General features: G+C 42.1%; 1 protein-coding gene across 1 annotated transcript; it reads left to right on the top strand.

Moving 5' to 3' along the window:
* The first annotated feature begins 466 nt into the window (after positions 1 to 466).
* LOC130186804 (golgin subfamily A member 6-like protein 25) lies at positions 467 to 18,657 on the top strand. The gene is made up of 9 exons (XM_056404093.1): positions 467 to 736; positions 4,553 to 4,694; positions 5,634 to 6,081; positions 13,472 to 13,714; positions 13,896 to 14,143; positions 15,702 to 16,650; positions 17,104 to 17,508; positions 17,836 to 18,117; positions 18,301 to 18,657. Exons 2-9 carry the CDS (start codon positions 4,561 to 4,563, stop codon positions 18,655 to 18,657), a joined length of 3,066 nt encoding a protein of 1,021 aa, XP_056260068.1. The 5' UTR covers positions 467 to 736; positions 4,553 to 4,560.
* Positions 18,658 to 25,015: the final 6,358 nt, after the last annotated feature.

The following is a 25,015-nucleotide window of genomic DNA, read 5'->3' on the forward strand; positions in this document are numbered from 1 at the left end:
AGTGAAATGACTTTTAATGCAGGAACCCTGGACGCCTGCAGTTCTGTACTTAGAAATGCTTTACATTCTTCACTGTGATTGACTGGTTGCCAGGAAATGAGAGTGTTGTGTGGAGGTGGAGCAGCATCTTGTCACAGTAATGTAAGTCACGCCTGTGTTTTGGACTGGTGAGCTCACAGCATTGGTTTGTGATTGGCTCAGACATGTTAACAGCTGTCCTGTTTGTTATTGTTATTGCACCTGTTGAATAAAGATTGATTTCACTTCTGTGTTTTCATTCATTTCATTTCTGTGTTTTCATTCATTTCATATCACTTCTCTACATTTCCATGCTACCGGTTGCTCTCCTCGTGTTTGGCATTGCCTCACATTGCCGGACACTAAATTTAGAGCTGTAGCTCTGGGTCTGTTAACGTATAATGTAAAAATAGTAAGGAGGGAAACCTCCTCGCCACAGAGCAGATAAACAGGACAGACTGAGAGCAAGCTGGTAAACAGGAACTACAGAAACAGCTTATAGACAGACACAAGCTGAGAGAGAGAGAGACAGACAAAGAGAGACAGATCACCTATATACTTTACTACAGTAAAGATTAGAGATAGACTGGCCCAGAGGTAGAGACAGACAGACAGACAGACAACACATACTGGCGTTCACTGTAACATATACTGTTACGCGATACAGCAAGGAATGTAAACAGTCACACAGACTGTGAGAAAGACAGAAAGATATCAGGTAAGTTAGGAATGGTTTACTGATCTCTCTCAATTTATAGCACCTGATTTTGTAAAAGATTGAGATTTTTACAGTTCTGGTTTGATTTAATGTTTTAAAGAAGGATATTCTTTTTAGTTGTTAAGGAACAGTATTAGCAGTCTTTGTGCCAAGTTAGTGCTAGGTTGACACTCTGGAGGGACCACTACAGTGTGCAAAGAGGGGTCATGTGACCGTTGAAGGCAGCCCAGGACTACATGCACTGGTAGCATGTGATGTGTGACAGAGAACCTCCACCTTTTGTTTTTTCTGGTGTCTTGAAACATGTTTATAGGTTGACACATGTCAATGCTTCAACTCTCCAGAAAAATACAGCAATTATATCATGTTCATTCCCAAGATGAAAAAACACTGGCTACTAATTCTTCTATCCCAGTGTATTCCACAGGTGTCAACCAACGTGCATAAAATGACTACTACTGTAGTAGCAGAAGTATGTCAGCAACAGTTATCTTTTCTACAACAGCAAAAAAAAGTAAAAGTGTGGATTCTGTTTGTTTGAATGCATGAAGCACTTCTTTTTTGAGTTGCCAGGAGGTGGTTGAGGTTCATGGTATGCGTTAGGGTTAGGGCACCAAAGCCCAGGGTTCCCATCCAGACCCCTGTGAGGTTTAGGCAACAAGAACACTTTGGTTAAGATCATGGTTTTGGTTAAATATAAATTCACACAGGATATTCTCTTTACCTTAACCAGGTGAGTGTGTAAACATTTCCAGAAAAGTGGATATTGGACTACAAGATCAGATATTTTGGTGGAAAACAAAAGTTGTCATTGAACCTATTACAGATACATTCAGTTATGAATATGGAGGATAAGCCCCCCCCAAAAATTTAATTTTGAGAGAGAAAAAAAGAATAGGATGAATTTTAATGAGGATTACAGGATGAATTTTAATGAAAAAAGAAATCTACAAAATTTTTCATGTGGCCCTAATCCTCTTCTTTAAGTATCACCGTTTTGCAACCTGCCAAATACGCAAATGATCATTTACTCATTACGCAGATAAAAAATGTAACCAGGTTGCAGGTATGTTTCCTTCAAAGTGTATTTGCTGTTACAAATGAGTTGTATATACAGTAAATATAATTTGTAGCAGATAGCGGAGTGTTTCTGTACACACTTAAACACTTAAGATGTTGGGGAGGGTACTGTTGATACCATGTACCATGATGAGGTGGTGGAGGAGGCATGAGCTAATCTTATAATATTAATTATCATCATTTGGATAGGTCAGCCTAATTTATCCACACACACTCGCTAAATCCAAGAGTCCAAAGTGTAGACAGAAAGGGATCAGTAAAACTGAATAAAACTGTTTAAAAAAAATCTATGATTAACCAGTGCTGTTCAGGGAGGGGCTGGGAGATGAGCTGCCTAAGGTTTACTTGGTTTGTTTCTCTTTCTTTGGTTGATAATCTTCCTATCTCTGATGAGGATATGACTTAATCGACAGGTGACCAATGAAATGGAGCATTACCATGATCAAAATCACAGATTTCTGTGGTTTGATAATTGATGGAAACATTTTGGATAATGTAGGAACACAACTCGACAACATATAGGACACAGGTCTAGTCGCTTTTAGGCAATTTGACGTGGACATAAGTTATAGATCATTTTCCAGTCCTCCATCAGTTTATAGTTTGATTTGTAGTGGTTTAACTTTATCTCTGAAAATAAACTTACATAGCTTGAAACCTGCTGAAGAAAGATCAGATTGATGTTTTCCTCTCATAATGTTACATTTGACAGGAGAAACGTCTCAACAAAAGTCTGACATTCATTTATCAGCTGATAAACAATGTATATGTTTGTTTAAACCTGACAACAGAATTTCTGTGTGAATAACATGTCAATGCCGATTTTCTGTCTGATTGTTATGAAGTCACACTGCAGTGGTATTTCCTTCTTGTTGTTGCTCCATGAAGCATATTGCTGTACTGTGTCTAATTATAGAGTGCGGCCAGTCGTCTTGTGTCACAATTTGACGTGCCGGCCTTAAATAAGACACCACACTGAGAAGTGGACCAAAACTGTTCTAATACATTCATCTGTCTGTCTTGTATTGTAAGCATGTACTTTATGAACAATGGAGCTTGTAAATTCTGCATGTTTAATATTTCACATACTGTACAGTTATTTATAAGTGTGGAGAATAGTAATCAGAAAATCAGTTTCTGTTTTGTCTTCATATTTTCAGGCTTTGAGTTTGGTTAGGACCCAAAAGCAGACCTCAGAGCTGGAGTTGGTAAAGAGACAGTTTAATTGAGCACTCACGGATGGAGACTGGTGAAGGCAGGCAGGTAGATAAGCTGATGGCTTGGGTGTGGGTTCTAGATCCATAGCAGGGAAGAAAGTGCAGATGCGCTTAGGACAGAGGATATGCAGGGTGAGCACAGGGAATAACTAGAAAAAACCACAAGGAAGAATCACTCGAAGGTTTGAGCTGATAGCTACCACATAGGAGTTGGTATAATCCGGCTATGAGTGGATGATCTGGGGTCTTAGTTTCAGGTGTGCTGCACCACCACATGGCCAGATAGCCAGGCTGCGCCTCCCTGGGGAATGACAGACAAGGAGGAGGGAGAAACACAGTAGCAGCAGAGGAACAGGAGAGGCAGGAGAAGAGAGAGAGAAAGAGGGTGGAGATCCTGTCTTTGCGTCTGGGACCGTAACACATATTGTGTTTGGATATTTGATATAGTGAGTGGAGTAGGGCTAACCAAAGAAGATGAATGTGTAGAATATTTACAAAGCAAGAGAGAGGAAGCAGAAAGGAAGTTAAAGAGATGTGACATACTGGTTGCAGCAATAGCAGCACAAAAAAATCTTCTTATTTTTAGTATTTATATTTCTAATCCAAAGGGAAGGCTTTCTCTTCTTTTTGTAGCAAATAATCTTTAGGGATCTTACAAGTGTTTTGTTATGCTTTGTCCAGCTTAATATTATATCATATTTAGTCTGAAGTACAAGTAATTCATCATGTTTTCATGTTGAACATATCTTTAAAAGACTGCACTGCATTATCATCCAAAATGTAACTCAATGAGGTTCACTGTGATTGATCAGTTAAAGATGTCTCACATACAGGCTGGTTCTTATATTGTAGAAAAAGGAAATTAAACCACTGACTCACCTGTAGAGATTCATTGCATGTTGGCTTTGTTGTTATTGTGAGCTCATTACAGAAGTATATAGATGAGAAAGCACAAAACCCTTTTTTGAGCGCTGCTCAGTTTGCATGTTAAAATTGAAGGCACAGGCACGGATTTGGAGAAGCAGATACAGATTTGAGCGCACTCATAATCTCGGGTCTTTTGGCTTCTGAGCACAAGGTCATTTGTCACCATTTTTGTTCATCTTTCACCATGCCCATTCTGAAAATAGTCATAATAATAACATTAATTATCATCATTATTTGTTTGAGCCATTCGTTTGTTGAATTCTACATGGCGTCAGATCAGATCACAGTAAATGCAACACCCATCAGACTCATTGGATGTCTATTTAGTAGTGACAATGACCCTCATTCATAGATGTTTTTCTAATAATAATTCTAACTTCTGTGTTTGCTTATTGTTTGTTTACCTAGTTTTGAAATTCTAACAGCATAGCTCGTGAACACAATGCTGACGCTCAAGTATCTGATGCCTGGAGATTCTTTACCAGCATCTTAACACGCCAGCCACAGAGAAATATAGGTTAAACTGGAGAAATGCAGAAAGTGACATGTTTGTTTCTGTTTTCGTTGTTCATCGCTTATGTGTGTCTCTTAGGCAACAGGATGATGTCCAAAAAAGACGAGCAGAGGTTGTTCAGCAACGGGAGGCTGAGAGACCAATGGGAGAAGAGAGCTGAGAGCATTGCGGACCAGTGCAAACAAGAGGCTGAATGGAAAGAAAAGAGCTCTGTCAAAGTGTGAGAGTAAATTATTTTATAACCATAAGGCAACAGTTCACACAGTGAGGAAAACCTCAGCATCATACAAATTAATCTTACAATACAGTACGGACCTTGAAAATGTAACTGTGGCTACAGGCACCTCAAAAACTGGAGCAGAACTGGCTGGAAGAGTTCAGGGTTTTGCTGTCACTCAGCCATCCAATGGCTATGATACAATGAATTATCATAAAAAGAAAGATTATTTGAGGGCAAGAAAACCTTCCTGGCTAGCTAACTCCACAGACTAGCTACCAATTGTTGGGGTTTGTTAGCAGTAGCATGACATGCACACGACTTTTCTTCATAGTGAGAATTTTTGAGGGCGTTAATGCATTTATTTCAGATTCAGAATTTAGACTGTCACATACTATTTGTTTTTATTACATTTATTATCTTTTATTTAAAGTGGAAATCTCAAAGATTTTCATTTAAATAATTGTCTTTTATGTCACCGTCAACAAATGAGGTAACACTGTAATGATTGAGTCTATAGCCTACTGATGATTTTACAGTTTTATCAACACAAGTAACACGAGTCACTAACAGTTAGTGTAGTTCAAAAACAAACCTGCAATTACCATGAATTGCAATAGGTGTTCGCCAAAGATAATGAAACAAAGATATTCAATTTTGCTGCTTTAAATTCCATTTAAATAATAAATGCAATACAACAAGTGAAGTGTGATTTCATACACATTTGGTGTCACCTAATAGGCTTTTTTCACAGCAAATATTTAACCTGTCATAGAAGTAGTAATATACAAAGTACACAAGAATGTACACATCTAATGCAGTTAAACCTCAGTATGCAACACTGGTGCTATGGCCTTGTGAAGGTGGTTTGACATTTAAAATAATCGTCATTTGAGAACAATATAGTGAGTGATTTTCTTTCGTTTGTTTTTGTATCTGCAGACTTTTTTCAAAGTGGAATTATCACTGGTCGATTGTTGCCAATGGAGATGAGGCGAAAGGTGAGATGTCTGACTTCAGGAAGCTCACCAGCGGCACAGATGAAATGGATAAAAACAAACCGAAAATTAAATTCAAAATCGTCCCTCCTCCTCCCAAATTTAAACCTGAGCCTCCGCTGCCCCCGCCTCCTCTCAGGAGGACAGCTTCTCCCAAACCTCGCAGGCCAAAACGCAAAGTAGAGGTGGATGTCTTCCGGCTGTGTTGGAAAGAGTCCTGGATGAGCCTGAAACCTCCAAAGTATCTTTACCTGAGAGCCAAAGAGTCCAAAACCAGTATCCCAGGATTCACAACCATAGAGCTGATTAACAACAGGAAGTACAAATCAAAGATGTACAGATCAGAGGCTGGAGTGACATGTACTACTGAATGGATTAATTCCTACAAACAGGTACTGACACACACTCATATCTTCACATTAAACATATTAAAACCCAGATCCTGTTTTCAGAGGGTTGCAGCCATGTTTTTTCCTCATGACCAAGTCACAGTTGATGTATGTTGGCTTGCCAAGACGGAAGAGAAGGTGCTCTTCAAAAGCATATGGACACACCAGTCATTATAATAGTTGTTTCTAAAACCATGGGTATAAATCTACAACAGCCTTAACTCTTCAGGAAAGACTTCCCACAAGATTTTAGAGTGAGCGCAGCCCCAAAGTAAGTTTTAAAAAATGCACAATTACCAATCAAAGCGTCTCACACGGAGGCCACGAAACTTACAGGAGACGTGACCAGTGGCGGCTGGTGAAAAATATTCTAGGTGGGGCTGTATGTGCCAGAAGCTTTAGGTAACTATCCCAATAAAAGAACCCAAACCAAAAGATACCATTGTTTTAGGGATAAACAATAATTATTTAATTGCCCTTTAGAAATCAACAGTTTGACAGATAATGACAATGATATGAGATGTATATTAGTGAATACTCTTAATACAAAATTTAAGTTCTTGAGACATTTACAGGTGGATCATGATTAAAAATAACTATATACTGTCAAGGATTTGCAAGGTAAGTAAGACCCAAATGCAGTCAACTCTTGGGAGACGGTGCAGGCAGGTTTATTTAACCAAAAATCAAGACGTGAACGTGACATGAAGAGACATGAACAAACCCTGAACTAAACAGACGAACCAACTCACCATGACAAGAAGCAACACACAGACACACAAGGAAACCAATACAAAATAAAACCGGAAGTGCAAAAAGTCCAAAATAAAACTAACAAAAAGTGTCTGCCATGGCAAAACATGACAGAACCCCCCCCCCTTAAGGGTCGAATCCCAGACGACCCTCAACCAAAACACAACTCGGGCGGGAGGAGGGATCCAGGGGCCAGCATCTTCTGATGCTCAGTGGAAAACAGGGCAACTCAGGGGGTCGAGGCAGAGGCCTTATGGCCAGGCTTGGCAGTTAAGTGGGGCGACCCGGAGATCGGGCAAACGGACGGAGCTGTTCTGGAGGCCGCCGGTGAAGACGGGGTCTCTCCGGAAGATGGCGTCGCCCCTCTGGAGGGTGAGCCGGAGGACGGCGACGAAGACGTGGTCTCTCCGGAGGTCGAGCCGGAGAATGGCGTCGCCCCTCTGGAGGGCGACCAGGAGCCGACCTGGTACCAAGGGCAGTAGTCAGCTGGACGACCGTCAGGACACGAGGAACAAAGATCGGCCAGACCACAGGAGGCGGCACAGAGTCAGGGACCACCTGAGGCGGCATAAAGTCAGGGACCACCGGAGGCGGCACAGAGTCAGGGGCCACCGGCGACGGCACGGAGGCAGAGACCGCCAGAGGCGGCGCCCCGGCAGTCAGGGCAAGAATCAATGGGGGTGGCGCCCTGGCAGGAACCACGAGTGGGGGTGACGTCATGGCTGGAGCCAGGAGAGGTGGTGACATCACATCAGGAACCAGGAGAGGCGGTGACGTCACAACAGGAACCAGGAGAGGTGGTGACGTCACACCAGTAGCCGTCGCCGACGCTGCTGGAGAACACGAAGCAGCGGCCGTAGACACCACAGGAAAGACAGGACTGGTCGTCGACGCCGCCGGGGAACACGGAGCAGCGGCCGCCAACACCACAGTAGAGTCAGGAACAGTCGTCGACGCCGCTGGAGAACACGGAGCAGCGGCCGTTGACACCACAGGAAAGACAGGAGTAGTCATCGACGCCGCCGGGGAATAAGGAGCAGCGGCCACCGACACCACAGGGGGGACAGGAACAGCCGTCGACGCCATCTGGGAACACGGAGCAGCGGCCGTCGAAACCACAGGAGCGACAGGAATTGGCCGGATCGCCAACAGGAAACAAGGAGCAGGGATCGGCCGGACCACTGACCGGGAACCAGAGTCAGGAGTCAGCTGGACCGCCGACAGGACAGGAGGGACAGGAATCGGCCGGACTGCCGATAGGGAACGAGGAGCAGGGATCGGCCGGACCACTGACCGGGAACCAGAGTCAGGAGTCAGCTGGACCGGCGACAGGACAGGAGGAGCAGGGGAGACTTTGTCCAGCCCACCCAATTCAGGAGCCAGGGAAGAATCGACCAGGACCCCCGATGCTGAGACAACTGATGCGCCAGCCGGGATGGTCGACCCAGGAAGTGGGGCAGGAGCCGACGAAACACCAACTGGAACCCCCGATGCTGGAACAGCTGATGCGTCAGCCAGGGTAGTTGGTGAGGGCTCCTTCTCACAGGGGAGTAGAGGTTCTAGACACCGGGGTAGCTGGGGCTAGGGCTGGAAGCTGGGGACCTTGGACTTTGGCCTGGGCCGGAAGCGAGAAACCTGGGGCTTAGGCCGAGGCCGAGCCTCCCCATGGCGACGGGAGCCATGATTACCTCGCCTACTGTGGCCTCCACGAGATCCCCTGAAGATTGCCAGGCGAGTTCCCCAGAAAGGGGACATTTTTCAACACAGGTGAAACACATTAGGGTGCAAAAAGTGCAAAAAGTCCAAAATAAAACTAACAAAAAGTGTCTGCCATGGCAAAACATGACATATACAAAGAAAAACTGTGTCATAGGAACATAAAATGTAGCAATTGGATTAAATACATTAGTGAATACTCTTAATACAAAATTACAATATTATTGTATATTATTATAATATTTACAGGTGGATGATGATTAAAGTTAACTATACACTATACAGAAAAACTGGCATAGGAACATAAAATGTACCAATTGGAGTCTAACCAGCATTTATGTCTCACCCCCTTGAAACCTGGGGACTGTGTGCAAATACTGAGTTGTATATGTGTGGGTTTTTTTTGTGTGATTGATTGAGTGAGGGAGTGAGTGAGTGAGTGAGTGAGTGAGTGAGAGTGAGTTTGAGAGTGTGTGTGTGTGTGTGTGTGTGTGAGTGAGTGCTCTTATTTGTACATGAACTTTGCTCTTCGGTCGTTCTGAGTAGCAAACTTCTTTTAGCATAGCCAGTGCGTTCAGGCGGTCTTGTGCCATGTGCCTAAGGAATGTTTTTATCCTCTTTAAAGTAGAGAAGCACCTCTCTGATTCTGCTGTAGTCATCGGTGTGGTGATGAGAATCTTAAGAAGACTTACAGTCTCGCTGAATGTGTCCTGGAGGTTGTTTTCCATGAAAACCTGGAAGAGAGCCAGTGCACCACTGCAAGCCTTGAACTCTTCATTTTCATACACCAGGGACAATTCTGTCTTCAGTTTGGCCTTGTCCAGTGTGTGGTAGAATTCCACAGTGGTTTCCAGCGCTGAATCCGGGAACTTTGCACTGTGTTGGGGGAACAAGTCTCCTTGCAGCAGAGTGGCACTGATGAGGTGCTTGGTGAAAGACATGCCTCAGAATGGTATCAGATACCTATGAAATGATGCATCATTTTAAAAAACAGTCACTACACATAATAAACAGTAGAATTAAATGTTCATATCTCACCATGTAAATATCATTAGTATCTCCTTACAAGCTGACCATATAATTGTATGAAAAACAAGGAGAGGTTATTGTTAAATATCATAAATATGAAAAAACTACATCTAAACATTTCGGCGTCTTTGCTTTCTTCAGTAGCTTTATACAGGAATTGAAGACAAACAAAGATACCGAAGGTAAAAGCCTCATGTCCTGTATAAAGAACAATGTTACAGCTTACCTCTGTAGCTAGCTGGTGCTGCTCCTCTTGGCCTAGTGCCTTCCGTTTCTTTGTGGATGGCTGCTGCACAGATGGAGGAACAGAGTCCCTGATACAAAACAGAAGATACATAAGTCACTGTGCACAATTACAGCTTAAGAAACCTACATGCTGGAGATATAAAATTAGTCCAGCACTGTGTATTGTCACTACATTAATACATTTCTACTAGCTCATCCCAACTGGATTTAAAATTGTGAAAAATGGCTAATTATTATTGCTAAAATTATGAGTTATTCTACTGTGTTCAGACATGTAATTTATCTTTGTCCTTTCCATAAACATTATATCAGTCAATGTGAAAAATGACATAGCTACCTGATAGCTTGTATGCTGTTGGTGAACCTCTGAATGACTCCTTTGATGTAGTCAGAGTCGATGTTCCTCTTCTGCAGCTGGTTCAACAGCAAGTCTACATGTGCCATGATCTTGTGAAAAAATGCCAGGAAAAAACAAAAATTTTCATCTTCCAGCATTCTCTCAAAACCCCAAGCCTCAATGCAGTTGTTGCATCAAATTCACCTTTCTCTCTGATGGTCTGAAAACACTTCAGGAGGTCATCCTTGTGCTCATAAATGGTGTTAACAGCACAACTGTGAAAGTTCCACCTTGTTGTTGAAGGTCAAGGAAGTCTGCGTGCAACCACTTGACCAAGCACAGCAGTTCGCTTGAATGACCTGGAGAAAAATGCAGCAAATCCACCAAGATCTGAAAAAAAAGCGCCGACCTTGGTGATGTGGGATGTTGCCTGCTGCATTATCAGGTTCAGCTGATGAGCATAACAGTGAACGTAGTGGGCACTCCCATACACGTCTTGAACCTTGCGCTGCACGCCACCTGTGGCTCCACTCAACACGGCAGCTCCGTGATAGACCTGGGCGATTAGTTTTCCCCGTTGTCCCTCAGGAAGAATAGTCTTCAGCCTTTCCAACACGGCAGTGGCGACTGTGTCAGCGGTCGTGTTTGGAAGCTGCAATCCTGTGTCCTTATCCAGCTGCTCGGCTCTGCTAGTCCTGCCTAGCATGGCGAGCTTGATGGCACTGTTCATGTGCACCTTCGAGAATTCATGTTTTTTAATCCGCTGATAAATGTTTTAGGTCTTTAACTCCTGTTACAGTCCATGTAGTATCTGTCCCCAGCATTTTAAAAAGTAAACACGGGAAGCAGAATACTGCATTTGCAAAACTACATCCAGTTAGCCAAGCCTTCATGTCATACCAGTTCAGAGAGAAGCTCCTCTGGTGAGTTTTACCTTTCTCCTGTGTCTGCTGTGTTAAATTCAGACTGGGCTTCTCAGGTCCAAGTTCTTTAACACAAAGTTCTTCCCCAAACTTCCCCTTTCGAAGGGGTTTAGCAAGAGAGATTTTACAAAATTTAGGGGTAGCTGAAGCACTGTGTGTTCTTGTTCTTCTACTTGACGCCGCCATCTCGATTTCCCGCACTTGTTTCTGGTTGCTAGGATACTTATAGGCTTGGGGCGATATTTTCAGCGCCCCAAGTTCATCAAATTTGATGACGCTAATTGGCTAAATTACCCGTTGCTATGTGGTTTTTTTTTGGCTCAGCAACAGTCTCCCATTGGCTGAGCTGCTGCAGTGCTGGGGTGACTTTTCTAGAGCCCCAGGAGAGGGGAAATGACCATGGACACAAATTACCCCCTATATAATGGTTCATATTATATATATGGCTCGTTCTTGATAATTTAAAAGACATTTATTTGTAGAATAAGCAGTTATTACTTATTTGAACGATTATTTTTGAAAAAAAAAAAAAATCACTTTCCATCAGGGAGGGCTGCGCCTGCGCCTAGCGCCCCCTATTGGCCAGCCGCCACTGGACCGTGATCCGTTTTACCATCTCTCGCTCTCTGCACTGCGTGTGTGCTCTGTGATGACATCACTCTTTGCAGTTGTGCGTCTCCTCAGTCATTTTCCTCATTTTTCATGAACTAAGAAAAACAGCCCTGTTTTCAGTTTTGTGACGATGCATCTTCCAGCTAACATAATTAGCTTGAGAAGTAGGAGACCATGAAGGACAACTAAATCATCCCTTTATCTGAAAAACTCTGAACCCCAAGCAGTTTCTGGCCGTTTTTACCACATTTTTCACTGCAATATAAAGTCCTGTTCCTCAATTGAAACAGCACAACCATGGCTAGAAGTAGAGAGCCCAAAATGTCTTTTGTGTAGCATAACACATTTATAGTACCATAAATTACTAAAAATAAACAAAAAGAAATATGTTGTTCTTTGATAATTTATATGGAAATTCTTTAAAAAAAAAAATCTAGGCGATATATATAACCTTGTTTCAAGTGCACTTAAGTGTTAGGAATGAAGGAAAAATAATTTGAGGGCTCCATATGCTGTACATGCTGAACTATTGACATGTTTATAACTGTAAAAACCAAGTGACTTCAACTATTTACATATAATTCAAAGCAACTATATACAACACTTCTACTACAGGCATGCAGGGGAACCATAGTCATGCCAGTCTGCATCAGTTCCTGTCTAATATCAGGCACAGTGCAGCACCACCACACTTGCTGCACTTAGGAGTTAGACACCTATTATAGAGATAAAATATGGTAATGGACTATGATAAATTATTGACATATTTCAGACTCGCGACTGCAACGTCGTTCCCATCCCAAGAGGCGAAGAAAATCCCAAGTCTCTTGAAAACCTGTCAGAAGCTATTACATTATTTATAAATATAACCCAGACACATATTATAGAGATACAGCAGCTAAATTTTTTTTTTTTTTTTAAAAAGGTCTGAAATAGGACGATATAAGCCCTAGTTACACTGACGGCTTGGAATTCTCGTCTGAGTCGCTTGAAATCCGCTCATTTTCTTCGTCCTCACAGCTAAAACTATCTTCCAGTAACTTACTAACATCTGTCTTCAGTCTATATCCTTTTTGTGTCATGATAAATGTGTTTTAGAACTCAAACCTTTTACGTTTCATATGTCTCCCCTTCCTCATTCACCCACGATCTTCCCACGGCGTATGTCCCTCATGGTGAGTTCAAGGGACCGTTACGGTAAGGAACGTTTCGGTTCCCTCACTCTTTACAGCTTCTGGCTATGATAAATTATTATTTTTATTCATTTTTCAAAGAAAGGTGGTTTTTCGATGCCGTGCACAGCCGTGGGGTTCAGGGATTTAACAGATACAGCAACAATTTCTTTTACAAAAAGGAAATTGCATTGTGGGACAATAATGTCTCATATTCAGTATATATGCATATTCAGTCTGCACACCACTGACAATAACCTACAGGTTAAATATGCTACTACATGCATAGTAATGAAAGTATTCTCTAGTATAGAACTGGAACACAAACTAGATGTTGAGTTTCCAGAGTGATTTTGAGTTTGAACATCCAAAGCAAAAAGCAGCAGTAGCTTTCATTCATCCACTGAGGAAGACAAAGGGTTTGTGTTGATATTTGTGTGAAGAGAAGAGCTGCCCCTCGTCTCAACCACTGGAAACAACATCTGTCAAACTAATTCATCCATGACCTCACCAGACCAGAAGAGAAGACACACAATTATGAGATAGATACAAAGTGACCAGTTAAGATTTTGTAAACCATCTTTTGTTGTCGTTGTTCTTTCCAGGTGAAGAGTCCAGGCTATTCGGAGCTCTCTGAGGAGAAACAGTTCCAGTGGGAGATTTTGTTTGATAGAGAATTAGTTTGCAAAGCTAAATTAGCAGAATATTCTCTTCCCATCTGGGCCGGTACATGGAAGATCATGAACTTTGCCTTCAGACAGCAGAAAAAGAACTGGGATTGTATCTGGCCTGATTACCCACAAAACCTCAGCGACAAGTCTGATGAAGTACAGCAATTAAAGGAGCAGGTGGGGATCATCATGATTACAGTTACTGTTTTCTTGTTGTTGTTTTTTGCTCTTTCAGTTTTTCCACTTAGAATCAAATTAAGACAGAAATGCTAACACAAGCTGTGTGTGTAAGTCAGTGGCCAGATGCTACATGCAACCAGGACTGTAATTGAAAATGTACGTTGTGATCGACAAACAGGATGAGCTTTTGGGCTGGGAGGACTCATGGAAACTGTCTGGGACAGAACTTGAAGCAGAAGACATCGCAGATGATGAGACACCAACCGCAAGCTTCTTAAGCACTGACACCACAGTGATGATGAGGATAAATGATGTGTTCCTGCCTGACTGGAGCATCTCCTGGCTGCTTTCTGCAGCTCCTCTAGAAGAAGTCAAAGAGCGCGAAAGAAACTGGAGCTCCAGCTGGGGATACAGGCAGCAGATCAGGTGGGGTGCTGCTGAGTGTGTCCTATGGCTGATGCAGTTTTCTTTGGCACTCAATCCCAGGCCCCTACTGAGGATATAGCTTCATTTTTTAAAAGAGGCTCATTCATTTCTATCAAATGTTACTCAAACAGTTGGAAATGGTGAATTTGTTCAGGACTGTTTTCATTGAATTAATCTCTATTTTGAGCTCTATTGCACAGAGGAATCAATATATCAGGGTCTGGATACACACACACTTGTTAATAGGATATTGTTGGTTTTGGGTGCAGAGAGCAACACAAAAGTAACCAAAGATTCTGAAACATTAACTAACCATCATATAACATGATCAGCATCATGATCATGTACAATGCTGGAGTGATTAACTGCCCGAACAAAGTTCTTCCTTGCTCCTCCTGTGCTTAGATTATAAGTGCCTCTCCCCATCCCCAAACTTTAGTATCACAGTACTTATTTTGTGTAATTTAATTAACAAAATTGTGCAAATGGTGCAGTGGTTAGCACTGTCCCCTCACAGCAGGAAGTTTCTTGGGCCTGGGGCCTTTCTGTGTGGACTTTGCATGTTCTCCCTGTGCTTGCAACAGTATGCTAAGGGAACTCCGGCTTCCTCCCACAGTCCAAAGAGTTGCTGGTTAGGTTAATTGGCGACTCTTAAGTACCCGTAGGTGTGAATGTGAGTGTGACATGTCAGCCCTGTGATAGACTGGCACCCAATGTCAGCTGGGATTTGCTCCATCCCCCTGTGACCCTATAAAGATATGCAGTATAACTAATGTGCACAACATACTATAAACTCTCTTCTTGAAAAGTTTCCATTTAATAAGCTGGTGTTTCAGTCATAGATGTTCTTCTGTGCTTTCAACACTTCTGTGCAATAACTGCATTGTTTTTATGAATACTTTTTGGCAGGATTGTGTGTCATTGCACTGTGTGAGAGAAAATGTCAAAATGCTGCATCACAAAATTACATTTTTTGCACAAAATGTGTCATGAGAAAACAATTTATGTTCATGTTAATGTTAACAATAATTCAAATATTGAAATTACTGACATACATTAGTTGCAAGAAATTAATTCCATGATACAAATGTCAACTCAGGTATTATACAGAACATTTATTATAGTGCTACAGAGCTTTGTGGAGTTAGAATACAACTAGACTTCAGAGACGAGACTTTAACACATAATGCTTGTTAAAACATGAACATTTTTCTGAGAAGTATCCCTTATCAGAAGAACTGAAAAATAAACTTCTTTGTGCTTTCTGTGCTACACTTGTCTTGTTACATACAGTATACTGTGATACTGATATGTCCGTAATAAGCCTATATCGAAAGTCATCACATTGTTTTGTGACTGCCACACATCAGTACCATTACAAATCACTGCTGATGTTTCATCTCTATGGTTAAGGTTTGGCACAAACACTACTTGGTTAGGGAGAGAACAGATAGTGGATTGGCCCATATCCAATTTAAGCAACATATTGTCATCATAAACATGTTCTACTGTTTATCAAACTGATCTGATCAAACTAATACTCAAACTATATCCACAGGTGGCGCAAGGCTTCACTGGTGGCCCATCATGAACACAGTGACATGATGATGAGGAGACGTAGAAGCACAAATCTCCTCCTCACATCACAGCTGGACGACAAGATCATAGACAGTACAGAGTGGACGGAAGCCTGGAGGACTCCGAGAGGATGGATGCAACCAGAGGAGGAAGAAGAAGAAACGGAAGTGGAGGAGGATATGGATGACATAGGAGAGGAGGAGGATGAAGGAGTAGATGAAGAGGAGGAGGAGAATGAGGAGGGAGATGTTGATGAAAATGAGAAGCACAAAGAAGTAGACAAGGAAAAGAAGGACAAAGACAAAGAAATTAATGACGATGAAGGGGATGAAGCAGTAGAAGAGGAGGAGGAAGGAGAGGAGGAGGATGAAGGAGTAGATGAAGAGGAGGAGGAGAATGAGGAGGGAGATGTTGATGAAAATGAGGAGCACAAAGAAGTAGACAAGGAAAAGAAGGACAAAGACAAAGAAATTAATGACGATGAAGGGGATGAAGCAGTAGAAGAGGAGGAGGAGGAGGAGGAGGATGACATAGGAGAGGAGGAGGATGAAGGAGTAGACGAAGAGGAGGAGGAGAATGAGGAGGAAGATGTTGATGAAAATGAGGAGCACAAAGAAGTAGACAAGGAAAAGAAGGACAAAGACAAAGAAATTAATGACGAAGGGAATGAAGCAGTAGAAGAGGAGGAGGAGGAGGAGGAGGATGACATAGGAGAGGAGGAGGATGAAGGAGTAGACGAAGAGGAGGAGGAGAATGAGGAGGAAGATGTTGATGAAAATGAGGAGCACAAAGAAGTAGACAAGGAAAAGAAGGACAAAGACAAAGAAATTAATGACGAAGGGAATGAAGCAGTAGAAGAGGAGGAGGAGGATGAAGAAGTTAATGAGAAGGACATGGACAAAGAAATTAATGACGAAGGGAATGAAGCAGTAGAAGAGGAGGAGGAAGAGGAGGACAAAGAAACTAATGAGGAGAAAGACAAAAAAGTACATGAGGATAAGGAGGAAGAGGAGAAGGAAGATGAAGAAATAAACGAGAAGGATGAAGACAATGACGTGCATAAGGAGGAGGGATGTAACGATGAAGGCAAGGAGGATGCGTGTGTAGAGGAAGAGAAGGACAGGGACCAACAAGTACACAAGCAGGAGGAGGACAAAAACAAAAATAGTGAGGAGGATGAAGAAGATGAAGAGGACGACAGAGAAGCTGAGCAGGAGGAGAATAAAGAGGTAAAGGAGGAGAAGGAAAAAATGACAAATGAAAAGGAAAATGAGGAGGAAAAGGAAGAGGAAGAGGAGGAAGAAATGGTACATAAAAAGGAAGAGGAGCAGGAGCAGGAGGACGGAGAAAATGAGGAAAAGAAAAAAGATGTAAACAAGCAGGTGGTGGACAAAGAAGCAGATGAAGAGGATGAGGATGATGAAGAAGTAAATGAGGAGGATGAACATGGGGAACTAGACAAAGAAAAGGAAGAGAAAGATAAGGAAGAGAAGAATGAAGTACACAAGGAGGAGGACGAAGAAGACGAGCAAAAGGAAGAAGAAGATGTAGACGAGGAGGAGGACAAAGAAGTAAATGAAAGGGAGGATAAAGAAAATGAGGTGAAAAATGAAGAATATGAAAAGGATAAAGACGGAGATAATGTTGGTGAAGAAGTGGAGGAGGAGGAAGGAGAAGACAAGGATGAAATGGACAGAGACCAGGAGAAAGACGTAGAAGATGAAGAAGAGCACAGTAAAGAAGTGAATGTGGAGGAGGATGACACTAATGAGAAGGACAAAGAGGAAGTACACAAGAAAGAGAAGGACAACAATGAGGAGGAGGAGGAGGATGAAGTCAATGATAAAGACAAAAAGGAAGTACAAAAAAAAGAGGACAACAATGAGGAGGAGGAGGATGAAGTGGAAGATGAGGAAGAGGAGACTGAGAACGATGAAATGGCCACCGCAGGGGACGAAGACAACGATGAGAAAGTGGACAAGCAGGAGAACAGTGAGGAGGAGGTGGAGGAGGAGGAGGAGGATGAAGTTGAAGACGAGGAGGAAGAGACTAAGGCCCATGAGAAATTGGACAGGAAAGAGGAGGACAACAATGAAGAGGAGGATGAAGTCAAGGATGAGGAGGAGGAGACTAAGGATGATGAGAAAGTGAACAGGAAGGAGGAAGACAACAATGAGGAGGAGGAGGATGAAGTCGACAATGAGAAGGAGGAGACTGAGGATGGTGAGAAAGTGGACAGGAAGGAGGAGGACAACAATGAGGAGGAGGATGAAGTCGACAATGAAAAGGAGGAGACTGAGGATGGTGAGAAAGTGGACAGGAAAGAGGAGGAAAACAATGAGGAGGAGGAGGATGAAGTCGACAATGAGAAGGAGGAGACTGAGGATGATGAGAAAGTGGACAGGAAAGAGGAGGAAAACAATGAGGAGGAGGAGGATGAAGTTGAAGACGAGGAGGAGGAGACTAAAGACTATGAGAAAGTGGACAGGAAGGAGGACAACAAAGTAGAAGAAGGAAAGGAGGAAAAGAAGTCACGTAAACGAGTCAAACGCAAACCCGATGTCCCGCTCCACCTGCAGTTCCATAAACTATACACCTCCTTCTCCTCCTGGAAGCAGTCATGGATGGTGGCGGTTGCTCACAAAGCAGGAGATGAGAATGAAGAGGAGGTTGAGGAGGACAAGGAAAAGGAGGAGTGGCAGGCTTGGAAAGAGTCATGGAGGATTTGTCGCTGGAAGAAACCGGACGAGGACGAGGTGATGTGTTTCTCCACCAAGCACCGGAGTCAGAGATACATGGGACTGACGCTTGAAGAAAATGGTATGACAAAAAGGGAATGGAATCTCAGCTGGAAGATGAGCAAGACTGCAGCAAAGGAAGAAAACGCTGAAGAAGAAGATGAAGACGAAGGGGATGACATTAATTTAAGATTATGAGATGTGAAGTAGGGCAGGGACATTTTGAGAATGTAGAAACACAGCAAAGTTGGAGGGGCTGGTTTCAAACCTCAATACTGAGGTATTGAATGTGTTACAATATGTTCATGGCAATTCAATATCAAAGTATCTAAACTATACCAATGTACCATGGCAGACACTGACTATCTGCTCAGATTCACTTGTTGATACTTTTATCAGCTACTTCTTCGTTTCAACCTAAATTTTACAATTTGTGTAGTTTAGATTCTTGGGAAACTTTATTTTTATAGCTTGGGTCATCGGGTCTGTTGGTTATGACACCATCTTACTCACCACAGGAGGCTAAGGGTTAGGGACATCCATAGCGTGGCATTCAGGATACATCCACACTAATATTTTTTGATTTTAAAACTGTGTTTTCAACCAAAAATTACCAACACACCTGAACACTCATACATCACATGACCATTCACATACTCATCATGCATCATGCGTGAGCCGGTGTAGATAGGAAGCAGATTATCTCTCTGCAGTTGATTAGTTGCAGTAAATCCTCTGAACGAGGAACAGCAAAGCTGCTACAATAGCTGCTAGCAAAGACAACAAGGTCAATAACACTGTAATTCATTATCATGTTGTATTCACCACTGGTAGTCGAGGCTGATGACACAATCAGGAGAGACTGTGGGTGTTATAGTTTTACAAAGGTCTCAGCCTGTCCAGACTACAACACAACCCCAGAGTTTTCTAAATAAAGCACAACCCCAAAGAGTTTGCAAACTAAAACGGGGCCATTTCTGAAAGTCTCCGTTTTTGAGGCTTGAAAACTCCGGAGTCATGTGGATGGGAGGAGGAAAAGTAGGAAAAGCGATGCATCTTGAAACGAAAATGGAGTAGTGTGGACGCAGCCTCAGTTGTTCACATGAAAACTGACACAAACCAGTTCAATCCTTGGCTCCTTTCCCATCTGCACACACCTGGCCAATCATGGTGTAAAATGGGTGTGAATGTTGGATCATTACAGAAATGTTCGGAAACAGACCCTTCCCCAGTCTCATGTTGGAAAGGTGTTGGGAGGGTTTCCAAAGTTATTGACCGAGTATAAAGCCTGCATAAGTACAGCGTGATAAAACAAAGGGTAAGTGCAGACTATGAGATTTTAGTTAGTGTGCTTGTACATCACCATGAGAACTGTCTTGTTTCTTGTGCTTAAGCTGCCATTGTGTTTCTTGTACCATTGTAGCCAATTGCCTTGACCTCTGTCACAACATGCTAATGTTAGCTAACTAACTTCAATTGCTAGAAAGCTAAGTTCCAACCAATATCACTTCATTGTCATTTTGAACAGTCTCGCCAACTAATTAATTTGATACAAAGACAGTCAGCATGTTGAGGTAGTTACATTCTGGGAATATGAAAAATCTCTAAGTGACGTGATGCTGTGTCACTATATGTAGAACGTGTCAAGTGAGATAATTTTTGATGGTGTAGATGCACAATTCAGTCTTAACAGTTTGTATAATGATGAGCATTTTTACAGCATTGTTTAAATATGAAATATTAAACTGCAACTTTTATTAAAGTTATGAACCATAAATGTATCAAACAAACTAATCTGTGTTGTTGTGTATGTGACAAACCTTTATTATATTTAGCATTACAGTACCAAGTAGCAACAAATATTTAACAATAATTACTGATAGTTGTGGATGGTTCAGGATCTGAACACACAGCAGCCCAAATCTGCAGCCAGCAGTAGATGGTGTGACAGTTTAATAGAAATAAACAATGAAAAATGTTGATGAGGTCATTGTATGACTATATCAATTAGAAACCATTAATCTCATGCCATAAATGGTCACATCATATATTCATATCTGGAATATGATCAGGGTGACTTTTGAACACTGGAAATAAATCATGTATTCATCCCAGCAGTAGCCCCTGTGGCACTCAAAATTTCCCTGGAATTTTCTAGTTATCCATTGTTGCTCAGCTGTCAGAGAAGTGAATACTTGCCACCAGAACGAAGTCACGTGACTCTTGTTCACCCTCGTACTGAGAGAGACAGAGCAAGGTGCAGAGAGCAGCAAACAGGTAGGAGGTTCATTCAAATGAGGCAGCACAAAAAGCCTCAGTTGTTGGCATTTTGGTGGTAAATTAACAATGTCGTTTCTGGTGGAACATCTCTTTGAGGCCAGTCTGGTGATTTTATCAGCAAGGGTAAAGTAAATGTTCAGCAATGACAAAATAATGCTTCAAACTGTTTTAAGTAAACACTCTCCAACCAGTAGATGTGTTTGTTTAACATGGCATCAAAATCAATATTTATTGTGGTTAAAGCAGGACAGTTGTTAAATTCCTATTCACCTATAAATTAATCTGATTCTTACATTATCTGTTCTCCACAGCTTTAAAAGCTCCTCCTTCAGTTCAATAAATCCCTGTAGCACCTGAAGGCAGCAGGACACATGTTGATAAATCTGCACCCTATGATTTGCCAGACCAAAGTGCAATGACATTGCACATGGCTCAGATCCAAATGACGCCAGGCAGTGACAGAACAACCACACATACTTCTCTGCACATCAGACTGGTTGGTTATAACTCTACTTTTGCCTTCATTACAGCAATTTAACTGAGTTATTGCTTCCTCTTCAACTTTCTTTTTTCATGTATTAGTCTAAAAATACATAACAGCGCAAATGATATATATGATGATAGTCCGGCAGCAATACCTGTCTCACTCTCATTGACACCTAATGTAATGGTCTTTTTTTTTCAAAAGAATCTCACTCTGTCTTCGCACTGAGCTTACTCACTCATTTTAAGGAATATCTGAATAAAATAGAGACTGTAGAAACTTCTGGCTTCAGTGTCTGTCACGGTCTTTTCGGTTTTTGAAAAGAAGTAACGGTTTTCTCATAATTTGCAGTTGTTTGAAGCTATGTAGAAGCCAAATTCTGGGCAGATTTTCACATTGCCATGGCAACGGCAGCTCCTGACCTGTGTGCATGCGTGCGTGCGCCTAGCAACCAGATAACCAACTCTCCAAGCTCCGCTAGCTTTACATTAGCCGCATGTTAGGTCTTAAATTACATTTAGTTAGGTCTTAAATATGTAAGTCCATTTACTGCTTCCTTCGTAGCTTTTTTTTTTGTTTTGTTAAAAGAGTGAATGAAGTTGTGACGGTCTCCGCTGAGACAGAGGAGAGGAGAAGCTACTAGCCCTCTCTCGCTGTCACTTCTAGTCGCGTTGCTCTCCTCCCCAGTAATGTTAAATTTAGCACAGAAAAAAACATAATAGTGGTAATTTAAATAGCGGTTCATGGGATTTATTAACCCTCAGGGGTCCCTCTGTCCTTTTCTGGGTTAGGGTTAGGGTTTTGTACCCTCTGGGGTTCCTCGCGTCCAAAAAAGGACACACAAAGAAAATGCTATAAAACCATCATATATCAATATTTTTTTCTGCTTTTTTTTGCATACATCTCTTAAACCACTTCAGTTCTGCTCGAACCTACCAAATGTTTATTAGTTTTCAGGATTTTAACCCTTTAAATGCCCGTTTGAAGACATGTTGCCTCTTGTTTTATTAAAAAAAACAACACAGAATATGAGATATTTCCCACATAATACATGATGGAGGGATGTGACATTGTTTTATATCAGAGTCTTTTATATCAAGACATTTCTCAAAACCAGAATATGATCAGGGTGACTTTTGAACACTGGAAATAAATCATGTACTCATCCCGGCAGTAGCCCCTGTGGCACTCAAAATTTCCCTGGAATTTCATTCATTCATTTTCTACCGCTTATCCTCTAGTAGGGTCGCGGGGGGGGGGGGGGGGTTGAACCTATCCCAGCATCTTCTCGGGCGAGAGGCGGGGTACGCCCTGGACAGGTCGCCAGTCAATCGCAGGGCAAACACATAGAGACAGACAACCATTCACACTCACATCCACACCTATGGTCAATTTAGAGTATCTAATTAGCCTAGTCCCCATTTTGCATGTCTTTGGACTGTGGGAGGAAGCCAGAGTACCCGGAGAGAACCCACACTTGCACGGGGAGAACATGCAAACTCCACACAGAAAGATCCCACGGCCGAGCCGGGACTCGAACCCGGAACCTTTTTGCTGTGAGGCGACAGCGCTAACCACTGCACTACCATGCAGCCCTCCCTGGAATTTTCTAGTTGCTATTATTGGTGCCATTATCCAAGACATACTCAATGTAGAAAGAAAGGGGTAGCAGTAGCAGTGAGGGTGCGGACATACACTGTCTTTCCTGCTTGTTATATTGCCACTGGTCAAGTTGACTATTCATAACACAGGCCAAAACAACCCTCAGGCCACCAGGAAATGTCCTGGTGCTCCTGAGAGCACAATGAGGGCAATCTGACATCCACTTTCCATTAACCTGCTTGTAAGACAAGCTGAATCCAAATCCAAGTGGTTTTAGTGGGATTAGTAACTGTAATATTATTATTGAATTTCAAATAGTCCCTTAAGCCTTACACTGGGAACACACTGCCAGCGTTGCGTGAGCATGGGCGGCTGCCATTGTTGAGCTGCTGTGAAGAATCATGAGTGTGTGTTCACACCAGCTGAGTCTCTACTGCTGCAGCTCTATCTCTCTACATAGAGTTTATGGGTTACTGGAATGTTGAATTTCTTTTCATTATTAATTAATTTATTTATTTTTGACAGAAAATAAATGCAGCTTCTACAATGGTTAAAATGTATACTTATATTTTTTCATGTTTGTGACACATCCACATTCAACCGAGACATAGAAACTATAATGGAAACCCTCCATTATAGTTTCTTTATATGCGAGACACCGTGTGTCTGCTTTAACCGGTTAACATATGCAACAAAAACCAAGATGTTCCACAGCCGCAATGCACATGCCACACATCCAGTGTGTTCCTGGCATCACTGTAACACATTACTAACACTGCTTGTCATTACAGTGGGGTTGATAAGGTTGGTACCATCGTGCCTATATAGAGACCCAAACATCTCAGGCAACCTTTACTGCAGCCGGAGACACCTCACAGAAGCAGAGGGCAGATGGGTAAATTGTTCCATAGCTCTGTCTAACACCACAAATTGTTTTTAACACTTCTGTTTGTGCGTGGATTAAACTAACAAAGAACAAGCTAATTAGAGGTGTTGGTACTGTTCTCCATACTGAAGCTAATGGGTAGATAAAATCTAGACTGAAAAACAGTGAGCAGAGTTTTATGTTGAATGTGTTTCATAAATCAGCCACCAGAGGAAGACACAGAGTCACTGAGTCTCTGTGACTCTCTGAGGCCGTCAGTGCTTCTGAGACTCTCTGCCTCTGGTACAGATAGACTGGCAGGGCTTGGTGCAATAAAAACATATTAAACACAATTTTGGATAAAAGTGGACTTGGCATGGAGGCATTCACTATAGGCTGTAGCGTCATATACCCTTTTCACACCAAAATGAGTCGCATTAAACCCACTAAAAAGCCAACTGACTGCTTTAACATTGCCAGCTGAGTTTGCCTGAGAGGACACACACACCTGCAGGGAGTAATGTCATCAGAGCACTCACACACACACACAGGGTGAAACAGGGAGATGCATGCCATCTGCCATGCAGACTGGTAAAACGAATCCTTCATGTCACATCTCCCCCGGGTTGGTGCTTCTGTAAATTTCTGAAACTTTGTATGTGACGCTTCAATCAGTGATTTGTGTCTTTTTTAAACTTATCTCGTACTTCGCTCACTCTTCTTCCCTGAGTGCACTGTAACCGCTGTGTTTCTGGTGCACTGTGCTGGACCAGTGACAGGTGTGTTTACAGTCTCTGTGCTCTGAAAGATGTTGCAGCACAAAAAAGCTCAAAAGTTAATGTGTTCACCTGGGTGTTGTGTTTACAGCACTGCTGAGAGATGATACCTACTACACTCATTTGACCTCGGAATAAATGCTGATTGTTATGTTAGCGGATCTTCGTTTCATTTTTTTGACCAGTGTAAAAGGGGCTATAGACAATATACAGAGCCTGTTGGCAGAATTAATAAAGAGTGAAAACATAGCCAGGCTTGTCCTTTAAAGTTACTTATTGTACCATTTCACATGTATACTGACTGACAAAAGACAGAGGATTGTTACCAGGATTAAATGTCAGAAAAACTGAGTTCAAATGTATTTGGCTAAAGTGTATATAAACATCCATCTGTATTTCTGTCTGTAAAGGCATTATGGGAAATGATCATTGGTCACTCTTTCTGTAAAGTCCATTAAAAGGTTTCTTCTTTCTTCTGAGACTGTTTCTTAGAAATGTGTTTGTCTGATGTAATCAGGGTAATTTAGTTTTTCAGCTTCATCTCTAATC

This window comes from Seriola aureovittata, chromosome 18 (genome assembly GCF_021018895.1).
Source record: "Seriola aureovittata isolate HTS-2021-v1 ecotype China chromosome 18, ASM2101889v1, whole genome shotgun sequence".
NCBI lineage: Eukaryota > Metazoa > Chordata > Actinopteri > Carangiformes > Carangidae > Seriola > Seriola aureovittata.